Source organism: Lytechinus pictus, chromosome 14 (genome assembly GCF_037042905.1).
Source record: "Lytechinus pictus isolate F3 Inbred chromosome 14, Lp3.0, whole genome shotgun sequence".
Lineage (NCBI taxonomy): Eukaryota > Metazoa > Echinodermata > Echinoidea > Temnopleuroida > Toxopneustidae > Lytechinus > Lytechinus pictus.
The window spans coordinates 5,325,800-5,352,509 of record NC_087258.1 but is presented as its reverse complement, the minus strand read 5'-3'; the positions used below and the strand labels follow the sequence as shown (position 1 = coordinate 5,352,509).

General features: G+C 36.4%; 1 protein-coding gene across 1 annotated transcript; it reads right to left on the bottom strand.

The window, feature by feature from the left end:
* LOC129276737 (putative oxidoreductase YteT) lies at positions 1-22,101 on the bottom strand. The gene is made up of 13 exons (XM_064109236.1): positions 21,769-22,101; positions 19,779-19,932; positions 19,023-19,107; positions 18,018-18,091; positions 16,774-16,833; positions 15,740-15,904; positions 9,859-9,989; positions 8,924-8,978; positions 7,703-7,795; positions 7,124-7,252; positions 5,856-5,957; positions 4,873-5,037; positions 1-4,167 (listed from the first exon to the last, which is right to left on the bottom strand). The coding sequence occupies exons 2-13, from the start codon at positions 19,911-19,913 to the stop codon at positions 4,039-4,041; spliced, it is 1,323 nt and encodes a 440-aa protein (XP_063965306.1). The 5' UTR covers positions 19,914-19,932; positions 21,769-22,101; the 3' UTR covers positions 1-4,038.
* Between the last annotated feature and the right edge of the window lie 4,609 nt (positions 22,102-26,710).

The window sequence follows — 26,710 nt, the reverse complement described above, 5'->3', positions numbered from 1 at the left end:
TGATAGTATAAAAATGTCATATTTAATTTATGATATACTGTGCTGATACATTTCAGTAAAATTATCAAAATAAAATTAACAATGTACATGTATATTCTTCCAAATAGTTGGTCACATTAAAAAACTGTAAGCAATATGTCATCTTTGGTCAACAAATAATTTGAAACAAAGCATTTCAAAAGCACTTTGTAGGGTCCAAACTCAGTAACAGAAGTTCAAAGTCAGAGATCATAAGAATACCTTTCAAACAGGAATCTGTTCTGTCATACTATTTATATTCATAAAAGAAGTGGGTTTCAAGCAATACCACTTTGAAATATCAGAATAACTCATGGGTGAACAGCAGCACATGTATTGATTTCTTGCTGACGGAAATAACATCTCTAGAACAGAGGTGTGTTTTAGTCGGCAAAGTAGTGTAGAGTTCTGACTCTTGCCCTTTAATCAGAGGGATGTTAGTTTGAGGGAGCATTTCACGAGACAATCTTGTAAGTTGTATTCATTGAGACATTTTCTCTGAGCCAATCATATGCATGGATTTCAGAAGCTTTAAACAGCGCATAACAAATAATGAAAGACACTGACTACTTCTTTCATGAAAGACACCTCTGAACTCATGACCCTCTGGTCTAATTAAAAGGCAAGAGTCAGAACCTCTACAGCACATTGCTTCTACAAAGTGAGCACAGTGAGTAATTACAAGTGTAGTGTTGGTGTTGTTGGAGGTGTTATAAGTACACTTCATATAGCCTTCCCAAGCACCAACACCCAATGTGAGTCTTAACACCTAGTGATATTCAGACCATGACCATATTCATAAAGTTAGATGCTGTACTGATTCTAAAATAAGCTCAACACCAATTGGTCAACAACGAATATGAAGTTCACACCCAGTACGCCTGCCTCAAAATATATGATCCACCGGAATGTAATTTGCTAAAAAGATTGTGATATATCAATAACATAATGAGAGTATAAAATTGATTTGCTGCAATAGATTATGAATAGTCCTACAGAACGGATTAAATGAAATAAGAGAACCAGAAGCCTTGTTTATTGTTTCAGAATCGTACTTGACGTCCAAGCATTCTTCCAATTGTCTAAAATACTGATTTAGACTTTATTCAGGATGTATTTAAACTACACCACTCAAAAATCATATTATCCAGAACATGAATCAGGTATATTTGATTATTCAGGATGCTATGACTATAATGCTTTTGCAATTTATTACCAAATCCATTTTGACGGAAATCTTATAACATGAAGCAGGACTTTGATTTTAGACAATATGATCATCCAAACATCAACATATCAGCTTATGTAAATTTAATAGTACTGATTAAAAAAAATACTTTGATCCACAAACATACATGTCCATTGCTGCCTTGTACACAGGATAACCTATTCAGACAACATATGTTCACTCTTCAATTATAACAAATAAAAGCTGCTTTGAGCAGCAACTGAAACTAACAGTTGTACGCATACATTGTACAAGATAGGATGGAGTTGCATTTTCAATTCTTGAATTAAATTTTTAACATGCCCTTTACAATTGATTAAACAAAATGTGAAATGTCATAAAGAATTATATTGTTGAAGTGAGTCTACATGATGATAATGATAAAAGCAGGCAGTGGAAATGATACAATGAATATTATGAAAATGATGAGCTAAATGCAGAAATGAGAATGATTATAAAATAAGATAAATGAAAATGAAAGGCAACTTGATTTTTAATTTCACTGACCAAAATGTTGCTTGAGAAAGATAAACTTCCAGGAGTTTTGTAAATTAAAATGTATATCTTTAAAAAATGGATTTGACTATACTTCTAAAGTTTCTTATATTTTCAAGATAGCAAGTATGTGTGCATATATATTTTACATTCATATCAATCACATATGATCTTTTTTAACATTTGGTTCGAGGTTTTCAACAAATCAAAATGTTTACTAAACATATAAACACATGAGCCAACAGGGCGGGGGGCATTTCATGAAAAATGTAGGCAGAGATTTTCACTGACTATTGAAATAAGCCACTGAAATTAATCATAATAGGCAATTATATAGCGCCATCTATCTAGAAATAATCTATTCCGGGGCGCATTGTTATTAATACCGCGGCTTTAGCTTGAGCTGCCTTTCAGCTCTCAGTGCATTCAAGGAATTAATCCTGCCAGGTACCCACCCATTCACTTCACCTGGGTTGAGTGCAGCACAATGTGGGTAAATTTCTTGCTGAAGGAAAACACGCCATGGTTGGGAATCAAGCCCACATCCTCTGATTGAAAGACGAGAGTCGTAACCACGAGAACACAGCTCAAATTCCTTGGATCTGACTGGCTGAGAACAAATTAGTGAGTGAAAATTACTGACAAACTTTTCATGAAACACTACCCTAACGAGCTTGGCCTGCTTGCTGAAGAATGAACAAGCAAAGTGTGAAAACCATTTTGGATAAGTATTCATTAGCAAATGAATCTATCAATATGTGAAATAATCATAATCACCCATAGATGTGAAATAGACACCTCTTTAGAAAAACACTCCAGTGTTCATATTAATTCCAACAAATCATATCCTATTTCAATGCTTTGCTTTCATCGAATTATAATAATTATTTTTTTACAGCTGAGCTTGAGTTGATAAGTCACAATTAAAAAACTGATGATATACAGAGTTCCAGAGCTGGTGTGATTGTCAATTTGATGTGTGGGTGTCAGCACAGAGGATTATCCTTTGTTCATGGGGGGGGGGGGACATCCATTATTGCATTGCCTCCTACTCCTCCTTCCCCCCCCCCCCCCACCCCCCAGTACAAAAGATAGTCCTTTGTTCTGGCTCCCATGATTTGAAGGAAGTGCCAGATTTGCAAAAGTGTTTTTTGTTTTTTTCTGTGAAACATTCAAAGTGCACAAGCAATCGTTGTTTGGTTTATACATGTAGGTGGTAGTCTACATGATTAAGACATTACCAATTATCTACTCTGAATTGATTTGTAGAACAATAGTACAAGGATAAGATTGGGCCCTGTATTACAAGGATTTGGGATTAATTATAATCTCAACCATCTGATATGAATCTGTGTAGTTAAGAGATAGCAAGTAACTCATAGGTTTGTGATGGATTGCAAATATGAAAGAGCCATCCTGATTGGTTCCTGGAAAGTGTTTTGAACGAAATGGGCATCCCAAAATGATCCAGATTGGTCAATGCCAATGAGTGATTGATTACTAAACCTTGTGTAGCTGAGCCTTGGGAATTTGATCTTGGTAACCACGTAATGGACAGACTGCATTTCACAATCAAATTTGGAGTAGTCCTCAAAGGTCAGAGATGAAAATGTGAAGGGTCCAAGGTGACAGCAAGATGGGTTCAGCTAACATCAACCAATCCATGACAGCGGGCCCTCTCAGCTGCAAAAGTTTGCTTTCAAAGGTCAATGGTGAATGTTGAAGGGTGACAGCAGACAGGTTCAGCTAACATCACAATTCCATGAGTAGTTCAGTACACTGTTCTGGGCCCGTTGCATAAAAGTTACCATTATGGTAACTTTGCCATCCAATGGTAACTTGTCTGGAATCCTTGATTTTGATTGGTTGGTGATCAACGTTACCATGGTAGTTACCATTGGATGACAAAGTTACCATAATAGTAACTTTTATGCAACGGGGGCCTGATAACGGGCCCTCTCAGCTGCAAATATAAGATGGTGGCTCTCAAATGACAAAGGTGAAAGTGGAAGGGTGACAGCAAGACGGGTTCAGCTGACATCAAGATTCAATTAGTGGTTCAATGGTTACTACCCGGTTTTTGACAACGAACCCTTTCAGCTATGAATGTTAGATGGGGGCTCTGAAAGGTGAAAGGTGAAGGGTAACAGGACAGGTTCAGCTGACATCATCATTCCATGAGTAGTTCAGTACACTGTTCTGATGACGGGCCCTCTCAGCTGCAAGTATAAGATGGTGGCTCTCAAAGGACAAAGGTGAAAGTGGAAGGGTGAAAGCAGGATGGGGTTCAGCTGACATCACCATTCCATGAGTGGTTCAATGGATACTACACGGTTCTGACGGCGGGCCCTCTCAGCTGCGAATGTTAGAAGGTGGCTCTCAAGCGTGTCTTCAGGACCAGTTGTGATAAGAGATGGATCATCGGTCTAGTGGGGAAAAGGGTGAAGATACAATTATCTGATCAATAATTGATAAACATAAGAATTATAATAATACCAATAATATTGATGTTAATAATAATGATGACAAAAATTTCCTCAGGGGCCCGTAGCAGAAAGAGTGGTATTTATTAAATGACTCTAGTACCACCTACATGTATGGTGGGCGCTGGCATTAAAATCAAGTGCAATTCCTTATTACACATGTTTTATTGGTTGAAAATCATTTTTATTTTGTGATTAATTTTTTGAACGAGGGAGATTTTTCTTTATTGCACGAGGCAAATGAAAGAAATCAATGTATGAATCAGAGACATGTTGAAAGCCTGTTTTTCACTTGAAAATCGGTCAATTTTTAGGGAGTCTTCCTGACAATCAGTGCCGGCCGCACAGAAACATTGTTAGCCTAATAGAGCGCTAACAGTAAGCCCAGTCACATCTTTCGGATTGTGAAGTCAAAAAATTTATTTCAATGTGTAAGTAATATATTGTTATAACATTAGGCATCGCTGTCACAATACCGGTTGTAACAGAGCCTCTGTTAGCGCATTGTCAGCACTGACAACGTTTCTGTGCGGTCAGCACGGGGAAACTTTGCAGCCCATGATGTACCATGATGAATTCATTGAGTAGGTTTAACTCTACAACTGGGATTTGCATCATGCCCTGTCAAATGAAATGAAACCAACTAACCGCGACTGCTTCCACAAAGTTTTGCATAAGGAAGAGGTCGGCGCAACCGTGACCTGTAAGTCTCGTCCTCACCGGCGTGATGGACCATGGGTAGATCTCCTTCGTCAGACGGGTCAGGAAATCAAATAAGTGGATTGACGTGCCACCAGAATACGTAATCTCTCCCTTTAAAATAGACATAGAGTGTTGTAATTACTGGCTATTGGGATACTAACATAAAAAGTAAGTGATAGTGACAGCAGATCATTATTTGTTTGGCATCGCCTGTGCCTGGGGGGCAAAAAGCGAACTGAATCACTATGAACCACAGGTCTCTCCTTCCGATCTAACTGATTGGGGGGAGTGCAGGTGGATCACTACACTAGGGTTTCCCCCTACACATATACGAATAGTTCCGTGGGTTCTTAACGTGCAAAGGTGGCGACTCTCCTCTACACGGGGCCTCCATTTAACGTCCTATCTGAGGGACAGTGTGTTTTCCACTACAACTTAGGCAGCATCTATGAAACAGGGGAGAGACGTTTACACACAACGGACTGGCTACAGTCATCCGCCCGGGGTGGACTCGAACCCACGATCTTTGGTTCGACAGGCAGACACTTTAACGACTGAGCCACCTTCGCTTAACATAAATCAATCACAATGCCATAGAGGGTCAAGGCATTGGATGCCCTTTCGATTGCCCTTAATGTCCCTCTCCTTGGCCTTGGAAAAGCTTTGTGCCCTTTTTTGATTTTTCCTATATGTGCTGTAATATAAGAATGTGCACTATGGAAAAGAAGCCAAGCCCTAAACAATATATAGAAATTTTAAGACTGAGGCAGGGAACCTTTTCAGTCGCCTGGTTTCAAAACTGCACACCCATCTTGAAGGTTAAGCACAAAATGAAATGGATTAAGAGTAGCCCATACAAAATTTTAACCAAAGAAATCATGACATGACTGATGACATCATAGTGAGATTATCAACACTGTGTATCTCACCTTAGTGCCAAATATTCTGACCTGTCTTTCACATAGTTTCTCACTGAAAGCAACCATTGTTAGTGTAGCTGTTCTTCCTCCATCAAACAGCATATTAACTACCTGTGTAATGGTAGAGAGAGAGAGAGAAAGAGAGATAGAAAATATGTTCAACCAGTTCTCATCCAGAACCTTGTCCAACTGTCTGGGGCATGTTTCACCAAAATTTGTGTCGGACAAGTTGTCTGATCTGATTTATATCTTTTCTTTTCATGTAGGTGGATTGGCTGACAAGCAATATTACTATGGTAAACATCAGACAAGACAGGACTTGTCAGATAAAACATCTGACAAGACTGTTCATGTAAAGCTCCTCTGATTTGTCTGTTATCAATATTTTCAATATATCTGCCAAACTATATTTTTCATCTGAATCATCTACTTATTCACTTTTATTTATTTATTTGGTTTAAAAACATAAATACATGATACAAAGGTCCCAGGACCAACATAATAGTAAATAAAATTCAAAAAATTTTTTTACAAGGTATCATTTATCTTGAAAACGTTATAAAAAAATAACAACAAAATTTTAGGCGAGCTACAGTTACAACATGAAAGGTAAAAAAATGAAAAATACATGGAGGAATAATGTTGAAGATCTCTAAGTCTTCACTCGGTAATTATCCAAGTCAGGACGAACTTCAAAGAATAAGATGGGCAATCTGACTGCTTTTATTTGGGACATTCCTGAAACGATTCGTCTCTGCTTTTAGTTAACCCTTTGCGCGCTGATGTTCAAATCTTGCACATTCGTACAATTAAATTCAACAATTGTAATAATTAGTTTTCTCCCCTACCTTCACATTAGATAAAATAATAAAAGGCAATAGATCTTGGATAACATCTATATAATGATAATAATAAGTTACAATGGTGCAATATGGAAATCTTGAATAAAAGAAAATAACGTGGAAAACAATTGCCATGAATTATCCCCAATATTAATTTTTAAGCATGCAATGAGTGAACAGGGGCCCGTTGCAGAAAGAGTTGCAATCAAACGCAACTAAAAAAGTCTTGCGCAACTTGATTTTAAGCCAATAAAGCTCCCGTATTCGGGATTTTGTGCTTGATATTTTGATATGCGTTTAAACGCAACTCTTTCTGCAACAGGCCCCAGGAATAGTTGTACAGCTCTCAAATCATTGATTGAGCAGCTTGTAAAGTGAATTTGAAAAGCAGAAAAAAAGGTCCATACAAAAGGATGATTATTTTTATGGGATTACCTGGTTATCACACACATCGTTTTCTCCTTCGTACACGCATTTCCCATAAGGCCCTTTTTCTAGCGCTTCCTTTACAGACTCTGGTGTAGGTACATCGGTGATGATTGATACAGGCCAGCCTATATTGCCCTGAAACAAAACACAGAAAATACCAAAATAAAAGTGATTTCAAACTTTGCCTATATGCAGGCCTGCTATATGTACAATAATTTCTCATGAATCAAACTACAGCTCATTTCTGTTACCTATCAGGCTCCAGACGCACATTCCGATTATCAGATAATAAGGCCCAATTTGTCAAATTTATTGCGATTAGTCTTAGTATCAAGCAAAAAGCAAAATTAAAAACCTCCATTGATACCAAACTAACCAAGTATATGGTTGGAATCAGAAGCTTTATTTATTTAACATCAAAATGATCTGAATCACTGTGACCGGCACAAGCCTCTCCTCCGGATAGAATTGATTGGGGGTGTGCAGACGAACCACTACATTTATTTTCCTCATTTCTTGACTGTGAAGAATACAGAGGGATTTTCATATGCAGAGGAGGTGACTTTCCTCTACACTGGGACTTACCATTAAGACGTTCTTTAGGTAGAGTTTCTGAGCCGAGTATGGACATTGTTGTTCTACAGCACATTCAACACATCTAGAACCTGCACCTTCAGGCTAGTAAAAGAAATGAACAATAAAAACACAGAATCACGGCGCTCAAGCTGCATGCAAGCTAAAATGCGCACTGCTCTTGCAAATGAAAAAAAAAAACATTGAAACTTGTGTATATCTCACCCTGGTTTTTACAAAATGATTGAAAAAAAAAACAAGTTACCTGAAATTACATTGATCTAATAACCATATTTGTGTACGTTTTATGAAATAGAGACATATAGAGATGATTTTTCTCAATAAATTACGATTTTGTAAAGAAAAAACGTACTGCCGTATTTTGGTTGCAAAAACGTACTAAATACGGCTAAAACGTACTGGTTGGCAGGTCTGATGAAAGGAGGTTGATTTTTACAGCCAGGAAATGTATGCTGGTACAGTGGAGAGGGCATCAAAATTGCCAAAATCAGGGGGAAAAAGGTTATACTTTTCTCACTATCGTGAAAATTATATATCTTAAGCATTATTCAGGGTGGGGAAATCAGGTCAAAATATTTGTTTAGGTTCCATTATCAACATTTCATGTATGAGCATGGTGTCTACCTTCTAATGGACCCTTTTCCCTGCTAGAATATGACATGCATATCTTTGTGGTAGGAGAAAAAAAATAGCCAAGAGTAGGCACTAACTTGTATGTACTTGATACTGAAATTAATTACATGTATCTCACAACAGTAAGGAATAGTTTAAGGGGATAGAGCTTTTTCGTCAGTTGCTCGTCTGTGCTCTACCAATCATGCTTCATTACTGTAACAATATTGAGACCTTCAAAGCTGAACTAAAGACCCATCTCTTCCAGCAACTTTGTGAATAATGTGTGACATATTTGGGAGCTGGTGTCTTTGAATGTTTTAATGGTGCTATACAAATGTTGTTCATCATCATCAACAGCAAGCTGGTGTAGTGAGCACTTTGCAATGATGGAATGGAACTACATATATTTCATTCGAAACTAATTCTTATATAATTATTTCATCTTTACATATAAGGCATACTCTTATTTTCATTTAGGTTAATATTTATCATTGATATATTAAAAGGAAAAGAAAAATGAATCACTCCAAAAGAAAATATCAAACTATCAGTTAATATTATCTCTGAAATGTTCTACATATCATAGATTTCTTTTACCTTATTTTCTCTCCTAAAATGTTGTAATGACCCAAATGAAGACACACTTTGACACCTTCAGAAAAGAATAAAATAACATGATTTTTAAGTTGAGAGTAGACTTTTGATATTCAAAGCTCTAAATTCGAAAGGGAGCCTGCTGGGTATTTTGTAAACTTAGGTGTTAAAACGGCATTCAGGGGTTTCCATCCATAGTCTGTGACTCTAGATAATTACTCAAATGACATTTTGTTCAAAAAATGGTTGCACATAAATTCTAATAGCTTCAGCCAAAATCAAAATGGAAGCACTTTTAGGGATAACAGGGTGGAGGGGGGGGGGTGTTTACGATGATGATGATGCCATCCTAGCAAATTCTTGGCAGTAAGTTTCAGCTGCCCTGTCTGATGTGTAAAGGTACCACAAACAATAAAGCTAATACTTATAGCTTGATTTCTAGATTATGTATTTGGGTGCATCTTAAATGCAACTATTGTTGGTGTTCTGTGTTTGATAAGGCTGTGATCAGGTTTTCAGTGATTTTCTGAATGTAGTTATTTTCAACGGCATTCAGGGGTTTCCATCCATAGTCTGTGACTCTAGATAATTACTCAAATGACATTTTGTTCAAAAAATAAAAATGTAACCGACAAAAGGAGCTAAATCCGATAAACCAAATACACTGTCATTCAAATTCAGTCACTGAGGAGTGATAAATCCGGTCAACTATATGTTTGTTAGATTACAATGTTAGAAAATAGATCACCATAATTCATATTGTTCAGGCTTTCCAAAAGCTTCAACAACTACTAAGTACTATTATTACATACAAATTACATTCAAATTTAAACATTATCCAAAATTATACTCATAAGGCCTTTATCATTCTATCAATTAACCATTGCCCCCTTGGGTATGGAGTGTTAAAGTTAAATAAATGTTGGTGAAAAGATTACCTATTTGGTCCCATCCACCAATGTATGAGGTCCATATCATGGCAGCATTTAGCGAGGAGAGAAAAGGTCGACTCGGATTCTTTGTGCCAATTTCCTCTGACAAAGGAATGTGCAAAATGGTAGAAGCCCACCTAGGACAGTAAAATACAACTGACTGAGTCACATGCATTGAAGACAGTTATTGAATTCCTGTCTGGACATCACACAAGTACTCTACCAATAAGTTATCATGCACAATTTATAATATTATTAAGTCTGTTTCAGCTGGAATGATATGTCTTTATGAAAAAAAACCCAAAACTTCTCACATAGTAATTTTTTTTTCCTTTTAGGTATGTTTTGATGAAAACATTTTGCATGTGTGCATATTCTTGTCTCAAAAACTGCCTCGACTGATAGAGACTATTCATTTCATGGAGTATCAGCTTATATAGCAAGATCTACTACATTGTTATTAACAACACTTATGACATATTCTTTACATATCTAAGCACTTACAGATTATTACCCCCGACATCAAGTAATAGTCATTCCTGCACATAATGTACATGTATGCACATCCTCCACTCCCTGGGGAGTATTCCCGTATGAGGTGCTCACACTGCTAGACATGTTACAATGACTTTCACATCCAACCGGGTACCAAATTGTAGATTGCCACCATGCTAAAAGACGCTAGGCCGTAATGGGATTCGAACACACGACCCTCTCATGACAAGGCGAAAGTGGAAAACACTACACAATGGTAGTCTGCAGGAACAGACCCTGATTGAAACTTTGATCAACAAATGAGTCTTCACACAAGACTAGCACATATAAAACTTATTGTTTCTGTACACAAGTCAATGTAGGCTGCACATTCAATTCAATTCAATTCAATTCACTTTATTCACATCCATTAAAAAATATACAACATACAATATTATATGAACAATAAGAAACAATCAATACATAAACAAATCAATATAATTACAAATAAAAAGAGTAGCACCAACATGCGGTGGATGTAGGGGATTGGCAAAGGCCAAAGACCTATCGAGGCCAATCCCCCTTGGTTCCGCGCATTGGTTAAAATATAACAAATTAATGGTGATTAAACAGTTATAACATCAACATAAACAAACAAAAGAAAAACGTTTAAAAAAAAAAAAAAAAAAAAAAAAAAAAAAAAAAAAAAAAAAAAAAAAAAACACAAGGCTCCATTTTACTTAAAAACTGATGGTGAATTGGCAAGATATGATTTATATTTACGTTTAAAAGTGATTAGTGAGGGGCAAGTTTTAATTTCAGATGGCAAATCATTCCAGATGACAGGTCCTTCGTATCCAATAACAGTTCTAGAAAAATTATATGTATATTTTGGCAGATAAAAGTTATTGATATTTCTTGTTGAATACATATTTATACTACTATTAAGGGTGAAAAAATCATAAAAAATATCAGGTAAAGTCCTTTTAGAATAAGAATACATAAAACAAGCAACAAAATAGCAATGTAAATCATATATATTCAAAATTGAAAGCTTCCGAAACAATGGGTCTGTATGGGCAAGAAATGTTGAATTGGTGATTATTCTTATTGCACGTTTTTGTATTAAAAATATTTTTTTTAATAAATAAGATGCGGTGCTTCCCCATATTATATTGCAATAGGTTATATAAGGCAAGATCATTGTATTATATAAATTAGTGAGAATAAAAGGTGGCAATGTGAACTTTAGTCTACTTATGACACCAACAGCACATGACATTTTATACGATATTTCATTAATATGATCTTTCCACGTAAGGTTATTATCAATTTTAACACCAAGAAATTTTAATGAAGTTACCTTATTTATTTCTTTGTTATTGATATGCAATTTAATCAAGTCTTCGTTAATTTTCCTGTTTTTTGTTTTAAAAATTATATAATTAGTTTTTTCAAGATTTATCAATAATTTATTGGCAAGAAACCAGGAATGCACTTTACTTAGTTCAGAGTTGATTAAAAATCCTACGTTTGAAGGGTCATTACTGGCAAGAAAAAGGCTTGTATCGTCAGCAAATAAGATAAAAGATAAAATATTGCTAACGTTTGGCAAGTCATTTACATATAAAAGAAACAATAAGGGTCCTAGTACTGATCCTTGAGGAACACCAAGTAATATGTCTAAAGAAGAAGAATTAAAATTATCAATATTTACAAACTGTTTTCGATTATTTAGATAATCTGTAATTAATTCTAAAGCAATACCCCTTATACCGTAAAAATACAATTTTTTAATTAAAATACCGTGGTCAATACAATCAAATGCCTTAGAAAGGTCTAAAAATATACCAGTTAAAAATTTCTTCCTTTCAAAAGATTGAGCAATTTTTTCAGTAAAATCAATAAGTGCATGGAAAGTACTATAACCTTGCCTAAAACCATATTGCCGACGATATAAAATGTCATTTTGATCAATAAAAGATATCAAATTATTGTAAATTATTTTTTCAAATATTTTGCTAAAAACTGATAAAACTGATATTGGACGATAATTAGTTAAAAGTAATCTGTTTCCTTTCTTAAAAATAGGTATCACCTTGGCAATCTTTAACGAGTCAGGAAAGACGCCCTTCTCAATGGCAAGATTGATAATATTGCACAAAGGTTTAACAATTGCATAGCCTGATTTTTTAAGAACTTTTGGATGAATATTGTCGTAGCCTGGACTCTTATTTGGATCTAACTTATCTATAATTGATATAACATCATTAGTAGCAACAGGTTTGATAAATACAGAGGATCTATAATTTCCTTTTAACCACTGTGAAATATCTATATGCGTATTATTTTCAGTTTCTGTGCACGTAGTACTGAGTTTATCTTGGACAGTTTGTCCAATATGTACAAAAAAATTGTTAAAGGCATTAGCTATATCGAGTCTGTCTGAAATATTATCCCCATTAACTTCAACTTCTCGTACACTGTTCTGTTTTGTTTCTCTTTTGTTCAAGACATCGTTGACTATTTTCCAAGTTGCTTTCATATCACGCTTAGCGGTGGCGAACTTATTACAATAATAAGTGCGCTTTTCACTTCTTATTTTGCTGTTCACACAATTTCTACAACATTTGTATTTTTCATGCAGGTCTTGAGAAGGGTTTTTTACAAACTTCTTAAATATCCTATTTTTACGCTTTATCAATAATTTAGTCTCTTTTGATATCCATGGTTTAGATTTCTTACAGTGCTTCAATCTATTGCGAACTGTAATAACAGGAAAACATTCTTCATACAATTGCTTATATAAGAATATAAAGGTATCATACATACTGTTCACATCTTGTATAGAGTTCTAGAATTCCCAGTTAATTGAATCCAGTTTGGTACAAAATAAAGCAATATTTGTTTCACTTAGATCAAGCTTAGTGTAACTATGGGTGTCATTGGTTGGTACATTATCAAATTCAGTGACCATGAAGGGTGTTAAATGATCGCTGAAGTCAGTTGTGATAATTCCAGATTTCACAGCAATATCAGAATTGTTATAAAAAATATTATCCAAAGTTGTAGTAGATGTATTTGTAATGCGAGTTGGTTTGCATATCTGTGGAGCAAAGGAGTAAGAAATAAATGTATTAAGAAAGTCAAACATAAGTGGATTGTTACTGTTATTTATATCTACGTTAAAATCTCCCATAATAATGCATTCCTTTTTCTCGTTTGAAATTGCATCGAGGTTTTGAACAACTTTCTCTAGAAAATCTTGAAAGTTACTATTCGGTGGACGGTACATAACACCGACTACACATCTTTTATGTTTAGCATATAGTTCAATAAAAATGCTTTCCAGACTCTCACAAAGAACATCAAGATCTGGTCTCCTTTTAAATTTCATATTCTCATGGATATACAATCCAACTCCACCACCTCGTTTGACCAGGCGACAATTTGCAACAAATTCAAAATTGGGTATACCATAGTTTAACGTCTCGTTGTCCCTTAGCCAAGTTTCTGTCACTCCTACTATGGTCATTGGGTCTTGTATGACATCAACCGTACTTACAAATTCATCGAAGTTAGATTTTAGACTCCGACAATTGAAATGATATGCCTTAAAAAAGGACCGGTTGTAATGTTTTAAAACATCACTTTTAAATTCGTCTGGTGTGTAGTATTCATTTTCAATATGTATCTGCGGACAATAATTATCATGAGGAGTATAGTCATAACGATGATCATTGTCATCATTCAAGAAATCATCTTGAAATGTACTCTTACACAATATACAATTTTCACAAGTAGAAGTTGGATGCCTGCGACATAAAAAACATTTACATTTACTTGACATTACAAACGTAGAATATTAGTAGATAATAATACCACAATATGTAATGAGGGTGCAACAAGGAATTGTAGCTAAACGTTGGTATTCATATTCCTAGCTTTTCCTATCGTTTAAACGTTCTAAGTTCACATTTCGAGTTTCTCAGTTCACATTTAGAGTTTCTTCAGGTCACTTATTGATGATACTCTTTTCCTTACAGTTGATCCATTGGACGTCTTCATCAGTACGATGACTTTGCCATCAGTAGACCAGGCAGCGACTAATTTGTCCTTTACTTTCACTTCATCTTTTGCTTTGTTCAACAGGTTGCGGTTCGTCAGCGTCAAGTCCTCTTCTATTCCGATGTGAGTTCCTTTTAGTTTCTTTCGACTTTTCAGGATGACATCTCTTGTACGATATGTGCTGAATTTCACGATGATAGGTCTCGGTGATGGTGCTTTCCCTTCAGTACTTCGTGCATTTCTTGGAGCTCCAATTCGGTGTGACCTGTCAATCTCATGTCGTTCAAGTTTTATGTTCAGTTTCTTTTCTGCTAGGTCTATCACCTCTTGGTCAGTATCCTCATGCATGCCGTGTTGCTTCTCGGCGATTCCATACAACCGCAAGCAATTACGACGCGAATACTGCTCTGCATCATTCATTTCTCTTTTCAGCTTTTCAATGTCTTCTGAATCACGCTCATGTTGTATTTGTAGTGACTCAATGATAGCTGTCTTTTCATCCACTTTACATTCCATCTCCAAGACTTTCCCTTCTGCTTCTTCCAGTCGAGTTTGGAGCTTGATCATTTCATTATGTACAGCCTCTCCCAAAGAAGTTTTGAATAACTTCTTGAATTGCACACTTTTGAAGTAGTCTCTTACTTCTTCACTTATCTGTTCACAGAAATCACTCTCTATATCCTGAACAGGAGTAGCAGCACTTGTTTTCCTTTCCTTTTTACCTTTCCCAGCCATAACTATGATGAAGAACCATATATATACTACATGCAGTAACAGACTTGAGTATATCCACTTCAATGTCTTTCTTTCTCCTCCAGGGTACTGTACAGTATTAGCCGGGGATTATCCGTGTTCACAAAGGGTAACTTTGATGAGGATGGATTAACACAATAGCTATGATATGGATTAACTCCACAGGCCAGTGCCTTGATCCCAAAAGGGCAATGAATGGAGGAGAAGAGTATATATATATACCAACCAAATTCTGCATACATGGGACCACAGTCAATGGTTGACAGCAATCTGGTATAATTCTGTCACAAGAGAAACTTCATATTTCTGATATTGTTCACAATTCCATGTTGCAAAATCCTCCCTATGTCCTTCTACATGTTCTCACATATCCACTGTAGCCAGTCATTACAAAATAAACGTACATTAAACAGAGTTTTATGAAGAGTTAATTACCATTCGTTCAAGTAATCTTGAAGCTCTGAACTTTCCTAAGATAAAATTGAGACCAGAATACAAGTGAAGGGTTTGCCCACAAGACAAACGCCATGGTGCTATAAATATTTTATGAATTATTTCTATTTTTAAAGAAGAGTTTGTTTTTCAGACTTACTGGTTCTAGATGTTGTATGTTTACCACATCGCCTATGACACCAGACATAATGAGTTCCTTGATTTTCTTCATAGGAGGGAAGTGTCTCAGGACGTGACAGACCGCCAGCATGACGTTGTTTTCATTACAAGACTTCACTATCTTCCTGCAATCTTCTTCTGTGATCTGACGTATAGGTGACAGGCAAAAAACATAGAAATGTCTGAAAAGACAATCTAAAATAACTGTGATACTGATGACAACTTAATGGCATATTTCATAAGATTGTAAAAAAATATTTTCAAATGTTAATGATGGATGCCATTATACTGTATCTGCATCTCTTATATGTTGCTCTTTAATACAGTGCAAAGAGATATACTGCAATATGTATTACAGGGGGAGCGCACCCTGACATCTAGTTGGTTTTGATAGATGAAAACTAGTGAATTCGTGAAGTTTTGCCATAAAACTCACCACAGAATAAAGAACGTGACTTCAAATGTTTTGATGTCACATATCCCCGTTTGTCATAAATATACAACAACAGACATTTTCTCTGATAGTGTAAAGGGACTCTCCATACATCATCACACATTATTTCATATATGATTGGGAGAAATTAATTCATTGTCATCATGAGCCACTGAAAAATGGCAATATATGGAGTATATCATCATCATTATCATCACTTCCTGTCAGCATTTTCCATCTTACATGTACAAAGGGTTACTGACTCATGTGTCATGATGACATTCCCTACTTCCACTTGTTTCTTTCTTAAAGATTCTCCTCATTCAGACCAACCTTCATTTCCTTCTTCTTAATATCTTCAAATAAAATCTGTGGTCTTCCATGAAGTGTTAAACAAATTGATTATTTTTCAACAAAATGGAAACAATCAGTTTACATCTTTTAAAACTGGTGAGACTATATATCCAGCAGTTGCAATCGTGTGCAAAAACAGTCATTTGTGAAAACCCCTTAAATAATCATTTAACTATAAAAAAAGGATTATTTTCAAACAAAATGGTTTTATTTCTGAAGGTACTCACTGCCATTGGTTTCTCCAAGAGAATATGGTATCCTTTAGCCGCGCATGCCAAAGCTGGTTCCTACATGTATATTCACAATTAAAAAAATATAACTTTATTTGAAGAAATTACATGTATGTTCATATCTGTTATTTCATATCATAATCATAAAACATTATGCATGTACATGTCTTTACACGTATAAAAGCCATACATCTTTTCCATCCTCTCAAATTTTTTTAGATGAGATCCTTCAGGCATTCGAAAATGTATGCACATCCAATCCCTATAAGGTATGGGGGACGTTCCTGACATGATTTGACTTTGGTCTCTAGTTCATATAAAGACTATAAAGCTTTATATGACACATAGATAGATCCTGTCATTTGATTGGTTGGTTAATATCGATCATTCAACCCATTTTACAATGACGTAATCAACCATGGAATTTTAGATCCATCCATTGTGCAATTTTGGATCCATACGATTTTGTCCATTGCACGCGCACCTAGACTGGGACTGTAGGCATCACTTGTGTTTGCAGCGCGCATGTTGTATGTATGTAATAATCAACAGACCAAGCTCCTCGCACTGCATGAGCACATTATGCATCGAAAATTCACAAATCTCATATGAAAAGGAATCTATTTCTAGGTGTCATATAAACCAAATAATGAATATTCTTTTCATTGATGCAATGGACAGAATACTTCATTCGCTGAAAGATGAAATGAATGATCCATTCAATGTTGAATGGATAATTTCATCTTTCACCTCATGAAGTATTCTGTCCATTGCACTCATAAACATTCATTATTTGTATAGTATTAATCATGACTCTGGCAAATCATTAAGTGAAGTAACAATATAGAAAAATGAGTTAGTCATGTTACAAATAGGTTGATTATGCTTAATTGAAATGCTCTTTTGCTTCTTTTCAAATACAATGCAGAAAAAGGGGAACTTTCTAACGACATGTTGTACCCAGGTGGATGTTTCAAAAAGTTGTTTGTAAGTTATAAGTGACTTTACACACGACTGGTGATCCTTTATTGAGCTATGCGATATACCCCTGTGTAGTCGACTTAGCACCTAAGAACATGTTCCACTCATGAGTAAAGTTGTGCATAACTTTGTGAAAAGGAGTAGAGTTAGACACTACTTTACAAATAGCTTTTAATATGAAACACCCATCAGCTACTACAAATGTGTATCTTCTAAATCAATTCTTTTAAAATAGGAAAAATGATTTGAAATGAACTTACTATGTGATGTCTGTCCGGGGTGGCAATGATGGCAGCATTAGCAAACTTATTCTGCTCCACTAGTTCTCTCCAATCTAGAAAACAAAGGGATACAGAACACTACAAATTTTATGGAGTTCTAGAAGAATGTATAGTTCCCCCATTTTTTATATTAACAGAATACAAATTTTTATCATTACAAAAATAAGATTGAAAATCATGAGAAGTAACATCCTTCAAACATAACTGTGAATCAGTGGAAAATTTGCCAATCAAACATGTTTCAGGTGAATTCTATGTGTTTGTCAAATTTTAGCTGTATACAGTTCTTGCATATGTTTTAAACAATTTTTGTCGAAGATTTTCACTATTTATACCTGACTCTATCTTATGTTTTGTACATGTCACTGAAGGACACTAAAATTCTATGTGAGCTTATAAGTGCTAACAAGCTGACGAGATAAGAAGATGAGAAGAGTGGTTAAATGACGAGAAGACAAGTTGTTGGAACACGGCAAGTTGACTTGTTGGGAAGAGAAAACAAGATGACGAGTTGTTGAAACTTGGCAAGTCAACATGCTTGAAACAAGAAGATGAATCAAGGACCAAATCCAACAACTTGTCATCTTGCCTTCTCTTCACAAACAAGTCAACTGTCTGAGGTTCATCATCTCGTCAGCTTGTCTTTTTGTCTAAATCAAGTCGACTTGCAAAGAACAACAGCTCGACATCTTATCTCCTCTTCCCCAAAAATTTGACTTGCCAAGTTTAAAAAACTGGTCATATTGGCTTCATGTCCAAAACAAGGCATCTTGCTGAGTTCCAACAACTTGTCTTCTCGTCATTTAACCCGTCTTCCCGCACACTTGCCATTTGGTTAGAACTTATAAGCTTCTGTAGAATTTTCACTTTAGGAAACGAAAACTAGGGGCTTTATCTGACCACCATCCTCGCTCTTTTTCACCACAGTATTCACGACAGAGCAATTGCCACGAGAGCAATGTCACGTCACTGTGACAAACTTACCTTCAAAGACATTATCTGTAGGAATATCAAAGATCTTCTGCATGTGAGTCCGTATGAACTTCCTGGGATCTGCTACACCCACAATCTAAAGATTAGAAATCACACAAGAAAACTTATGTTAATAATTACATGAGCAGACAATTTATAACAAGAAAACAAGAATGAAATACACATCTTCCTCAAAACTTTTATTAAGCTTTAACTGCTCCAAAATATTAGACCAGAGCATATATCAAATTCTTTACCCTCTAATACTCGTTTTGATTGTATTGTAAGAATTACAGGCTCAGAGCCATTCATACTAGTTAGTTATTAGGTAAACTTTATAGCATATATTCTTTCACATCATCAGGATTGCAATATTGCAATATAACTTCAGCATGAATAACAATAAACAGTTCTTAAAAAATAAAGAGGCAAGTTGAATGCTGGTATTCAACATTGTCATGAAATACATGTATCACACTATCTGTTAAAATTGTATTAGGAGTCCTGGTGTGATGACATAATCAAGGTGTTCAGAGAAAGCAGCATGTCATAATAGCCAAAATAGATCTTTGAGAACTTGCCAACAACCCTATGTTAAAAGCCAGAGTACAAATATTAGATAGGGTAATAGGGTCTGTCAAGTTGATGCTCAGTATGATTAATTTTTAGTTTGCAATGTTGATTATGATTTAGACCATGGCACTTCCCCTTATACTTATTATTTATCGTAGAGCGTTTTCTGCATCAAATTAAAAATGATATCATCACCTTCAGTTTATCAGGAAATTCCAGAGCATAACCAGCATAAGTCTGGCCTCTATTGCCCGCACCTATCACAATGGCGGTGACCAGTTTTGCCTCTCGAGATGGCTCAGAAACATCTTCCATCATACTCTCGGCCATGTCTGTCTCCTTCAGTTGCCTGACATAGCAACAAGAGATGGAAAGAAAATGAATTATATGAAGTAAACTAGAGAAAGAAGAGGATGATGATACAAGGATAGGCCATGGATTAGTACAGTCCCTGGTCTGATTGTAGAAGAAAATTACAGCAGATGTGGTAATAAAAGGTAGTCATTTATCTGAAGAGGAGCAAACTGACTATTACTGAATGTGTTATGAATAGCCACTCTTCAAATACACCTTTGGAGAATATGGATAACAAGGCAAAAGCGATTTTGTGTCTCGCCCACTTATGAAAATAACCAGAAATATCGTGATTTGCGAGGGCACGAACAGAATTGTATCAAAACTTCATTGTGAAATGACTGGGATGATAACACTTGTCATAAGAGCCTTGCACGTAAACTTTAATGTTGACCTGAAAATGACCTTTGACCTTACCATGTAACCTCCTACTGCAGCATAACATGCAGGTCCCCCAAGTCCATCCACCATCCAAGTTTGGTTGAAAAGTGACTAACGGTTGCGGAGTTAGGTGTCATAAGGGAGTCTTGCATGTAAACTTTAACGTTGACCTGAAAATGACCTTTGACCTTACCATGTGACCTCCAATTGCAGCCTTACATGCAGGTCCCCCAAGTCCATCCACCATCCAAGTTTCGTTGAAAAGTGACATACGGTTGCGGAGTTAGGTGTCATAAGAGTCTTGCATGTAAACTTTAACGTTGACCTAAAATGACCTTTGACGTTATCATGTGACCTCCAACTGCAGCATAAGATGCAGGTCCCCCAAGTCCATCCACCATCCAAGTTTGGTTGAAAAGCGACTTACGGTTGCAGAGTTAGGTGTCATAATAGTCTTGCATGTAAACTTTAACGTTGACCTGAAAATGACCTTTGACCTTACCATGTGCCCTCCGACTGCAGCCTAATATGCAGGTACCCCATGTCCATCCACCATCCAAGTTTGGTTGAAAAGCGACTTACGGTTGTGGAGTTAGGTGTCATTTATAAGAGTCTTGCATGTAAACTTTAACGTTGACCTAAAAATTACCTTTGACCTTATCATGTGACCTCCGATTGCAGCCTAACATGCAGGTCCCCCAAGTCCATCCACCATCCAAGTTTGGTTGAAAAGCGACTTACGGTTGCGGAGTTAGGTGTCATAAGAGTCTTGCATGTAAACTTTAACGTTGGCCTAAAATGACCTTTGACCTTACCATGTGCCCTCCGACTGCAGCCTACGTTAGTAAATGATTTTTACTCTCAAGAAGCCGCCTGGCTATCCGGACACACAACTGGGTATACTACTAGTGTTTATGCACACCTGTTTCCTTGTTTCTGTGATCCTTTTCATAGCGCAAACATTTGCTGCTGTGTGTTGCTTTTGATAAAGTGAACGAACAGCACAAAATAGCAGCGCACAATTGATTTCCGCTGTCCATCACTCAGTGACAGCATGTTTCACGACCGGCTTGATGGGCGTCAGCTGCCAGCGCTCTGTTTATGAAGGATTAGCGGTGACGGTCTTAGGCCCAAAGGAGGGGATTCGTTGAATGTCCAGTTGTACTATAGGTCCATGCTTGAGCCATCCAAGCGCTTTGGGCAACACACGCCTCGGCGACACGGCCCCTCCAGTGAGAACTCCCCCGTAGTCACGGCGCGCGAGCCAGCTCATCATGTCATGAGCGTGGCGACAAGCAAAAAACGTGTTAAAATTCATAAAACCCTTGTTGTAACTAGCACTGGATTTAACTGCTTGGAGCTACGAATAACATATCAAAGAAAATACAACGATTTCTTATCTCGCACTTATTCGTAAAGTTGATAAAACAGGAAATATCTAACCACTCACCAGTCCCTTCCTACTCCTAGTTCTTGGCCGGTGTCATAGGCGAGTACTTCTGGCCGGGTATAGGTACCGTGTCAACGTCATAGGCGAATTGGACCGGGCAGCCGATCGGGGCCGGAGGAACTAATCGGCGGCTCTTTTATTCGCCGATTAGTTCCTAATTTTGTTGTGTGATGCGATCGTCATATAGCCGATTTGTTCCGACCAGGCGATTTGTTCCTATACGCCGTTCAAGCAACTTCGACAACCCCCTACAGCAAAAATGTGAAATTCCAGTAGACATAGTCCTTTTCGACCAATTGGCTCCTCCAAATCAACCGCACCCACTGACAGAACAGCTATAAAGTTGCCGATTTGAGAATCTTATTTTGGGACATAGAGATGTATATATATTTTGGAAATATATTTATGCATTATTTTGGCACACTTCTAATTGATTACAGCTGTGTGGGGCCACAAATCCATATTCTCACACTGAGTGCTCCCTTTGTACGCATGTGCTGGGTTAGACAGGAATATATAACCGTCGTTTCTGGGGATTTCCTTAACAATTCTGACATTTCACCATAATCCCCATTCATATGTATTGGTGAGTGGAGCCAACGTAGTTCAGCGGAACAACCAAAACACAAAGACTGAAGCTTTTGGTCTAGTGCTGGGTGTGAACCTCGATTTTGTATGGGCAAGAAATATGGGATGGCGACTGGTGTGCTGAGGGTGGATGGGGGTAGGCTAAACACCATCAAAACCCCCAAAGTAAGTAGAAAAGAAAAAATATATATCAATAAAAGAACTAAAAGCTTAATAGTCCAACAATGCTGCCAAAAACACATCAGGGAACTCTTATGCAGTGACCTCATTGAGACAAACACACATGCAAATAATTTTTTTCATTTTTTGGGAGGGGGGGGGGCTTTCGGGGCTAAGGGCCCCCGGGTACGTAGTCCAAAAAGGAGAAGGAAATAGATGAAAATGAAAGGGAGATACGAAGAAGAGATCGCAAAAAATGGGGGAAAGTATAAAAAAGAAAAGGGGGAAAAACACGAGGGAATAAGGGGGCCGGGGGGGGGGGGGAGAGAAAAGGAAAAAAAGAAGGGGGACAAGGGGGAGATTAAAAAAGGTTATATAAGAGCGGCAATTGAAGTGTGACCTGTAAGGCGGTGCAGAACTGGGCCCCATCTTACAAAGAGTTACGATTGATCCAATCAATCACAACTATGGAAAGCCAGCAACGTCAACATCTAAAATACATGTTTCATCAAAATATTTTCTATTTTTGAGGTGTATTCATACATTAACTGTTTTCTTGACAATTCATGCTTCTCTTTGTTTTCAAAGGACATTGTGCAAATTGTCAGTCGATTCTACACCCATAATCAACATGTTAAAGTAAAAATCTAACTCGGAATATAATTTTGGCGCACTTTCAACTCATTCTGGCCCACTGTGCGACGTTCTGTCCGCGGGTCATTTCTCACGCTATATAATGTGGAGAAAAAGGAAAATAATGTAATCAGGGGCGGTGGAGCAAATTTGAAAGTGGAAGGGGCACGGGGAAAAGAGGGGCACTACTTCTTTGAAAGTGAACTCAAAACAAAGAAAATTTTTAAAAGAACATAGTCTACTACCTACCCCAGTGGCGCAATGAGGCAAAAGTTTTGAGGGAGCAGACTTGATGTACGAGGTAAACAATTTTAAGCTACGAGCGAGCAAAATGTTAACATTTTTTAATAATTTTTTTTTTTTTTTATAGATTTTGACACTATTTTCAGAGAATTATATGTCAAAAGGGATATTGTGTGCAAACAGTTAACCCCCATGCCTAAGGTAGTGCAAGATGTCCTCGCATTAGATAAAAAATCACGGTCCATGTTTACAATCAAAAAGTAAAATATTGTTTAAAAACTAGCTCCTCAAAAAAAGAGAAGTGGTACGGTACCGTGTGTCAACTGTCCAGCGCTGCAATATACCCACGACGCGTGCGCAAAAGAAAGGTAGCCTATTGGTACCGTACGAGACTGAAATACCTCTTATCTAGACCAACATTTTTAATTTTATAGGCATAATTATAGAAATAATCGGTTCTGCTATAATATTAAAATTACATTAAAATTACAGCAATATTGAAATATTTGACCAAAACAAATATTTATAGAATATAGTTATTACCTTTAAACAGAATTATAGAAATCATTATTTATAAGATAATACTAAAATTACATTAAAAATTACAAAAATTAGACTATATTTTGAAACAGTTTTATCAAAGTAAATAATTATAATAATCTACCTTAGAAAGATTTGATAAATGTGGAACCCAACGGCGGCTCTCCTATCGTTTCGGCCAAAATTTGAACCAGTCATTTGGATCTGGCGGGCCCGATCGACTAGCCGTTTTGTTCTGGCGGTACTAATCAGCTAGCTGCTTTGGACCGCCGGTACCCGGGCCAATTCGTCTATGACACCGGCGCGTGATAACGCGAACTGAAAATGCAGACAGATTTATTAAAGTACAAGATACGGTACGGTGCCTACAAAGTATTCTACGAAAATTAGATGACTAATAGTAAGATGTATATTGAATATTTATTGAATTACTATCCCATATGCGGATCCAGGGGGGAGCGGGCCCCTCGCCCCCCCCCCCCTATTGGCGGAGAAAAAAAAAGAAAAGTGGAAAGAAAGAAAAGAAAAAGAAGGGAAAAGAGAGGAGAAAGAAGGGGATAAGAGTAGGAAGACGAGTGAATAAAATAAGGTAGGGGAAGACTTAGTTCGAAAATGATTTTGAAAATATATTTCATGTCGCTATATATAAAATTTTCGCTCGCGCGCTCGCCCTCGTGTTGCCTTTTAGATGAGTTACACATTTTTGCTCAATATGGAGCTTAAAATATCAAATTTTGAAGTCAATATACAAAACACATTTGAGCTCGCAAATTTAACTTTCACTCTTTCTTTTTTAACAAATTGATTTTTAAAAAGAGCTATGTAAAAATTTCTGTTTTGTGGTCTGAATATTAACATTTTCTTAGCTCGCATTATATATGATTGTTGAAATATGTAGCGTCTTTATAGCTATACTGCCATGCAAGTCAGCCGTTAACTGACCCTTTTTTATCGGATCAAAACGTACAATATTATCAATAAATTCTGCTTGCACTCGCTGTAATTACTTAGTTGGATACACACATCTAGTTTATGATCACAAACATTGCCCAGAATGTTTAAATTTAGTAGGAAAAAAATACATGAAATAAAAAAAAATAGCCCACGCTCGCGCACTTTTCAAATAAGGCCGCTTGTGAGATTATTATATATTTACGTTGATTTATTAGAATAAAGCTTAAAAGTGACTATTATAGGACTACCCTTTTAAGAAAAAAAAATAACTTCAAGCGGGCGATCGGGGAAATAATGTGGCTGAAAAAATATTTCCGCCCCCCCCCCCCTATTGGCGAAGGCTGGATCCGCCTCTGCATACCCCCCCCCCCCCTTTTCTCTGTCCGCCGCGGCTGAAGTACAGTTCTGCATGATGGGCTTGGGGCCGGCCCTAAACCCCAAAACGTTTCACGACTAATATAGTCAGGTCCCCTAGGCCCATGAAGTTTTGGGGACAGAGTTTACAAGCACCAAACTTTTCTTAGTCAATTGCTTCAATTTTCCCAAAGAACATAATGTTGAAAATTGCATCTTCATGCAAACATATTTTAATTTATTTATTTATGTTAAACAAGTGCACACTAAGTTACCAATAATGCATATAGCATTTCCATTTATTTGAAAACAGGATAAAAGAGCATTGTACATTAAATGCCTTGTTTACATACGGGCATATGTACCGCGGCACCTATACCAATAAAGGAATCAGTTAATAAAATGGAATAAAAAGATGCCATACTTTAGGAAAGTCTCTATCAGATTAATAGCTTTGATTTCCTTATTAAACATGCCATTGTAAATTCTGTCTTCATGCAAAAATCTGCAAATTTATGTAAATTAGCAGTAATTTACGCATGAAACTGTATGCCAATAGGTATAAGTAAAATAGAATAAAAAGAACACAAACTTTAGGAAAGTCTCTATCAGATCGATAGCTTTATTTTTCCCTCAAAACACGATATTGAAAATCCTGTCTTCATGCTAAAATTTGCTAATGTATGTAAATTAGCAGTAATTTATGCATGAATCTATATGCCAATGGGTATTAATAAGTAAAACGAAATATAAAGAAACCAAACTTTAGGAAAGTCTCTTTCAGATCGAAGCTTTAATTTTGGCTAAAAAAAAACATGCTATTGAAAAACCTGTCTTCATGCAAAATATGCTAATTTATATAAATCAGCAATAATTTTATAGATCTTTAACTTAGTCGCATTCCAATGTAAAAAGTAAAAAGTTTAACTTAGTCGCATTCCAATGTAAAAAGTACATCTAAAACGTACAGAGGAATATGTACCAAACTTTTGGAATACCTATATCAGCTCAAAAGCTTATGATTTTCCAAGAATCGTCGGAATTGGGCTCAAATATTATGTACATAGTGGTGCATCACAGAGGGGCAGACATAGATAACCTTTTCCGACATGAGAACCATCCATACACCCTCTTTCTCTTCCTGACAGGGAAAACTCTTCCTTGGAAAGAAATCTGACCTCTTGAACTGCTTTGAAGAAAAATGAACAAATTCTGATTTATTTATTCCAGATGATTTTTTTAATTGTGAAAGGGGTAAGCACAGGATTTATGCATTTGCATAAATTTGCATTTTAAATATGAAACCCTCCTTGCTTGGAAAGACACCAAAATGAATGAATTGGGTAACAGTGTCTTATATGTATAGTGTTGTGTTGGACCCTAAATTCTAAACCTCAAAATGATTGTTCATGTGTTTTACACAAATTTCAGAAATTTGCACAAATTTGCATTAATTAACATTAAAAATTGA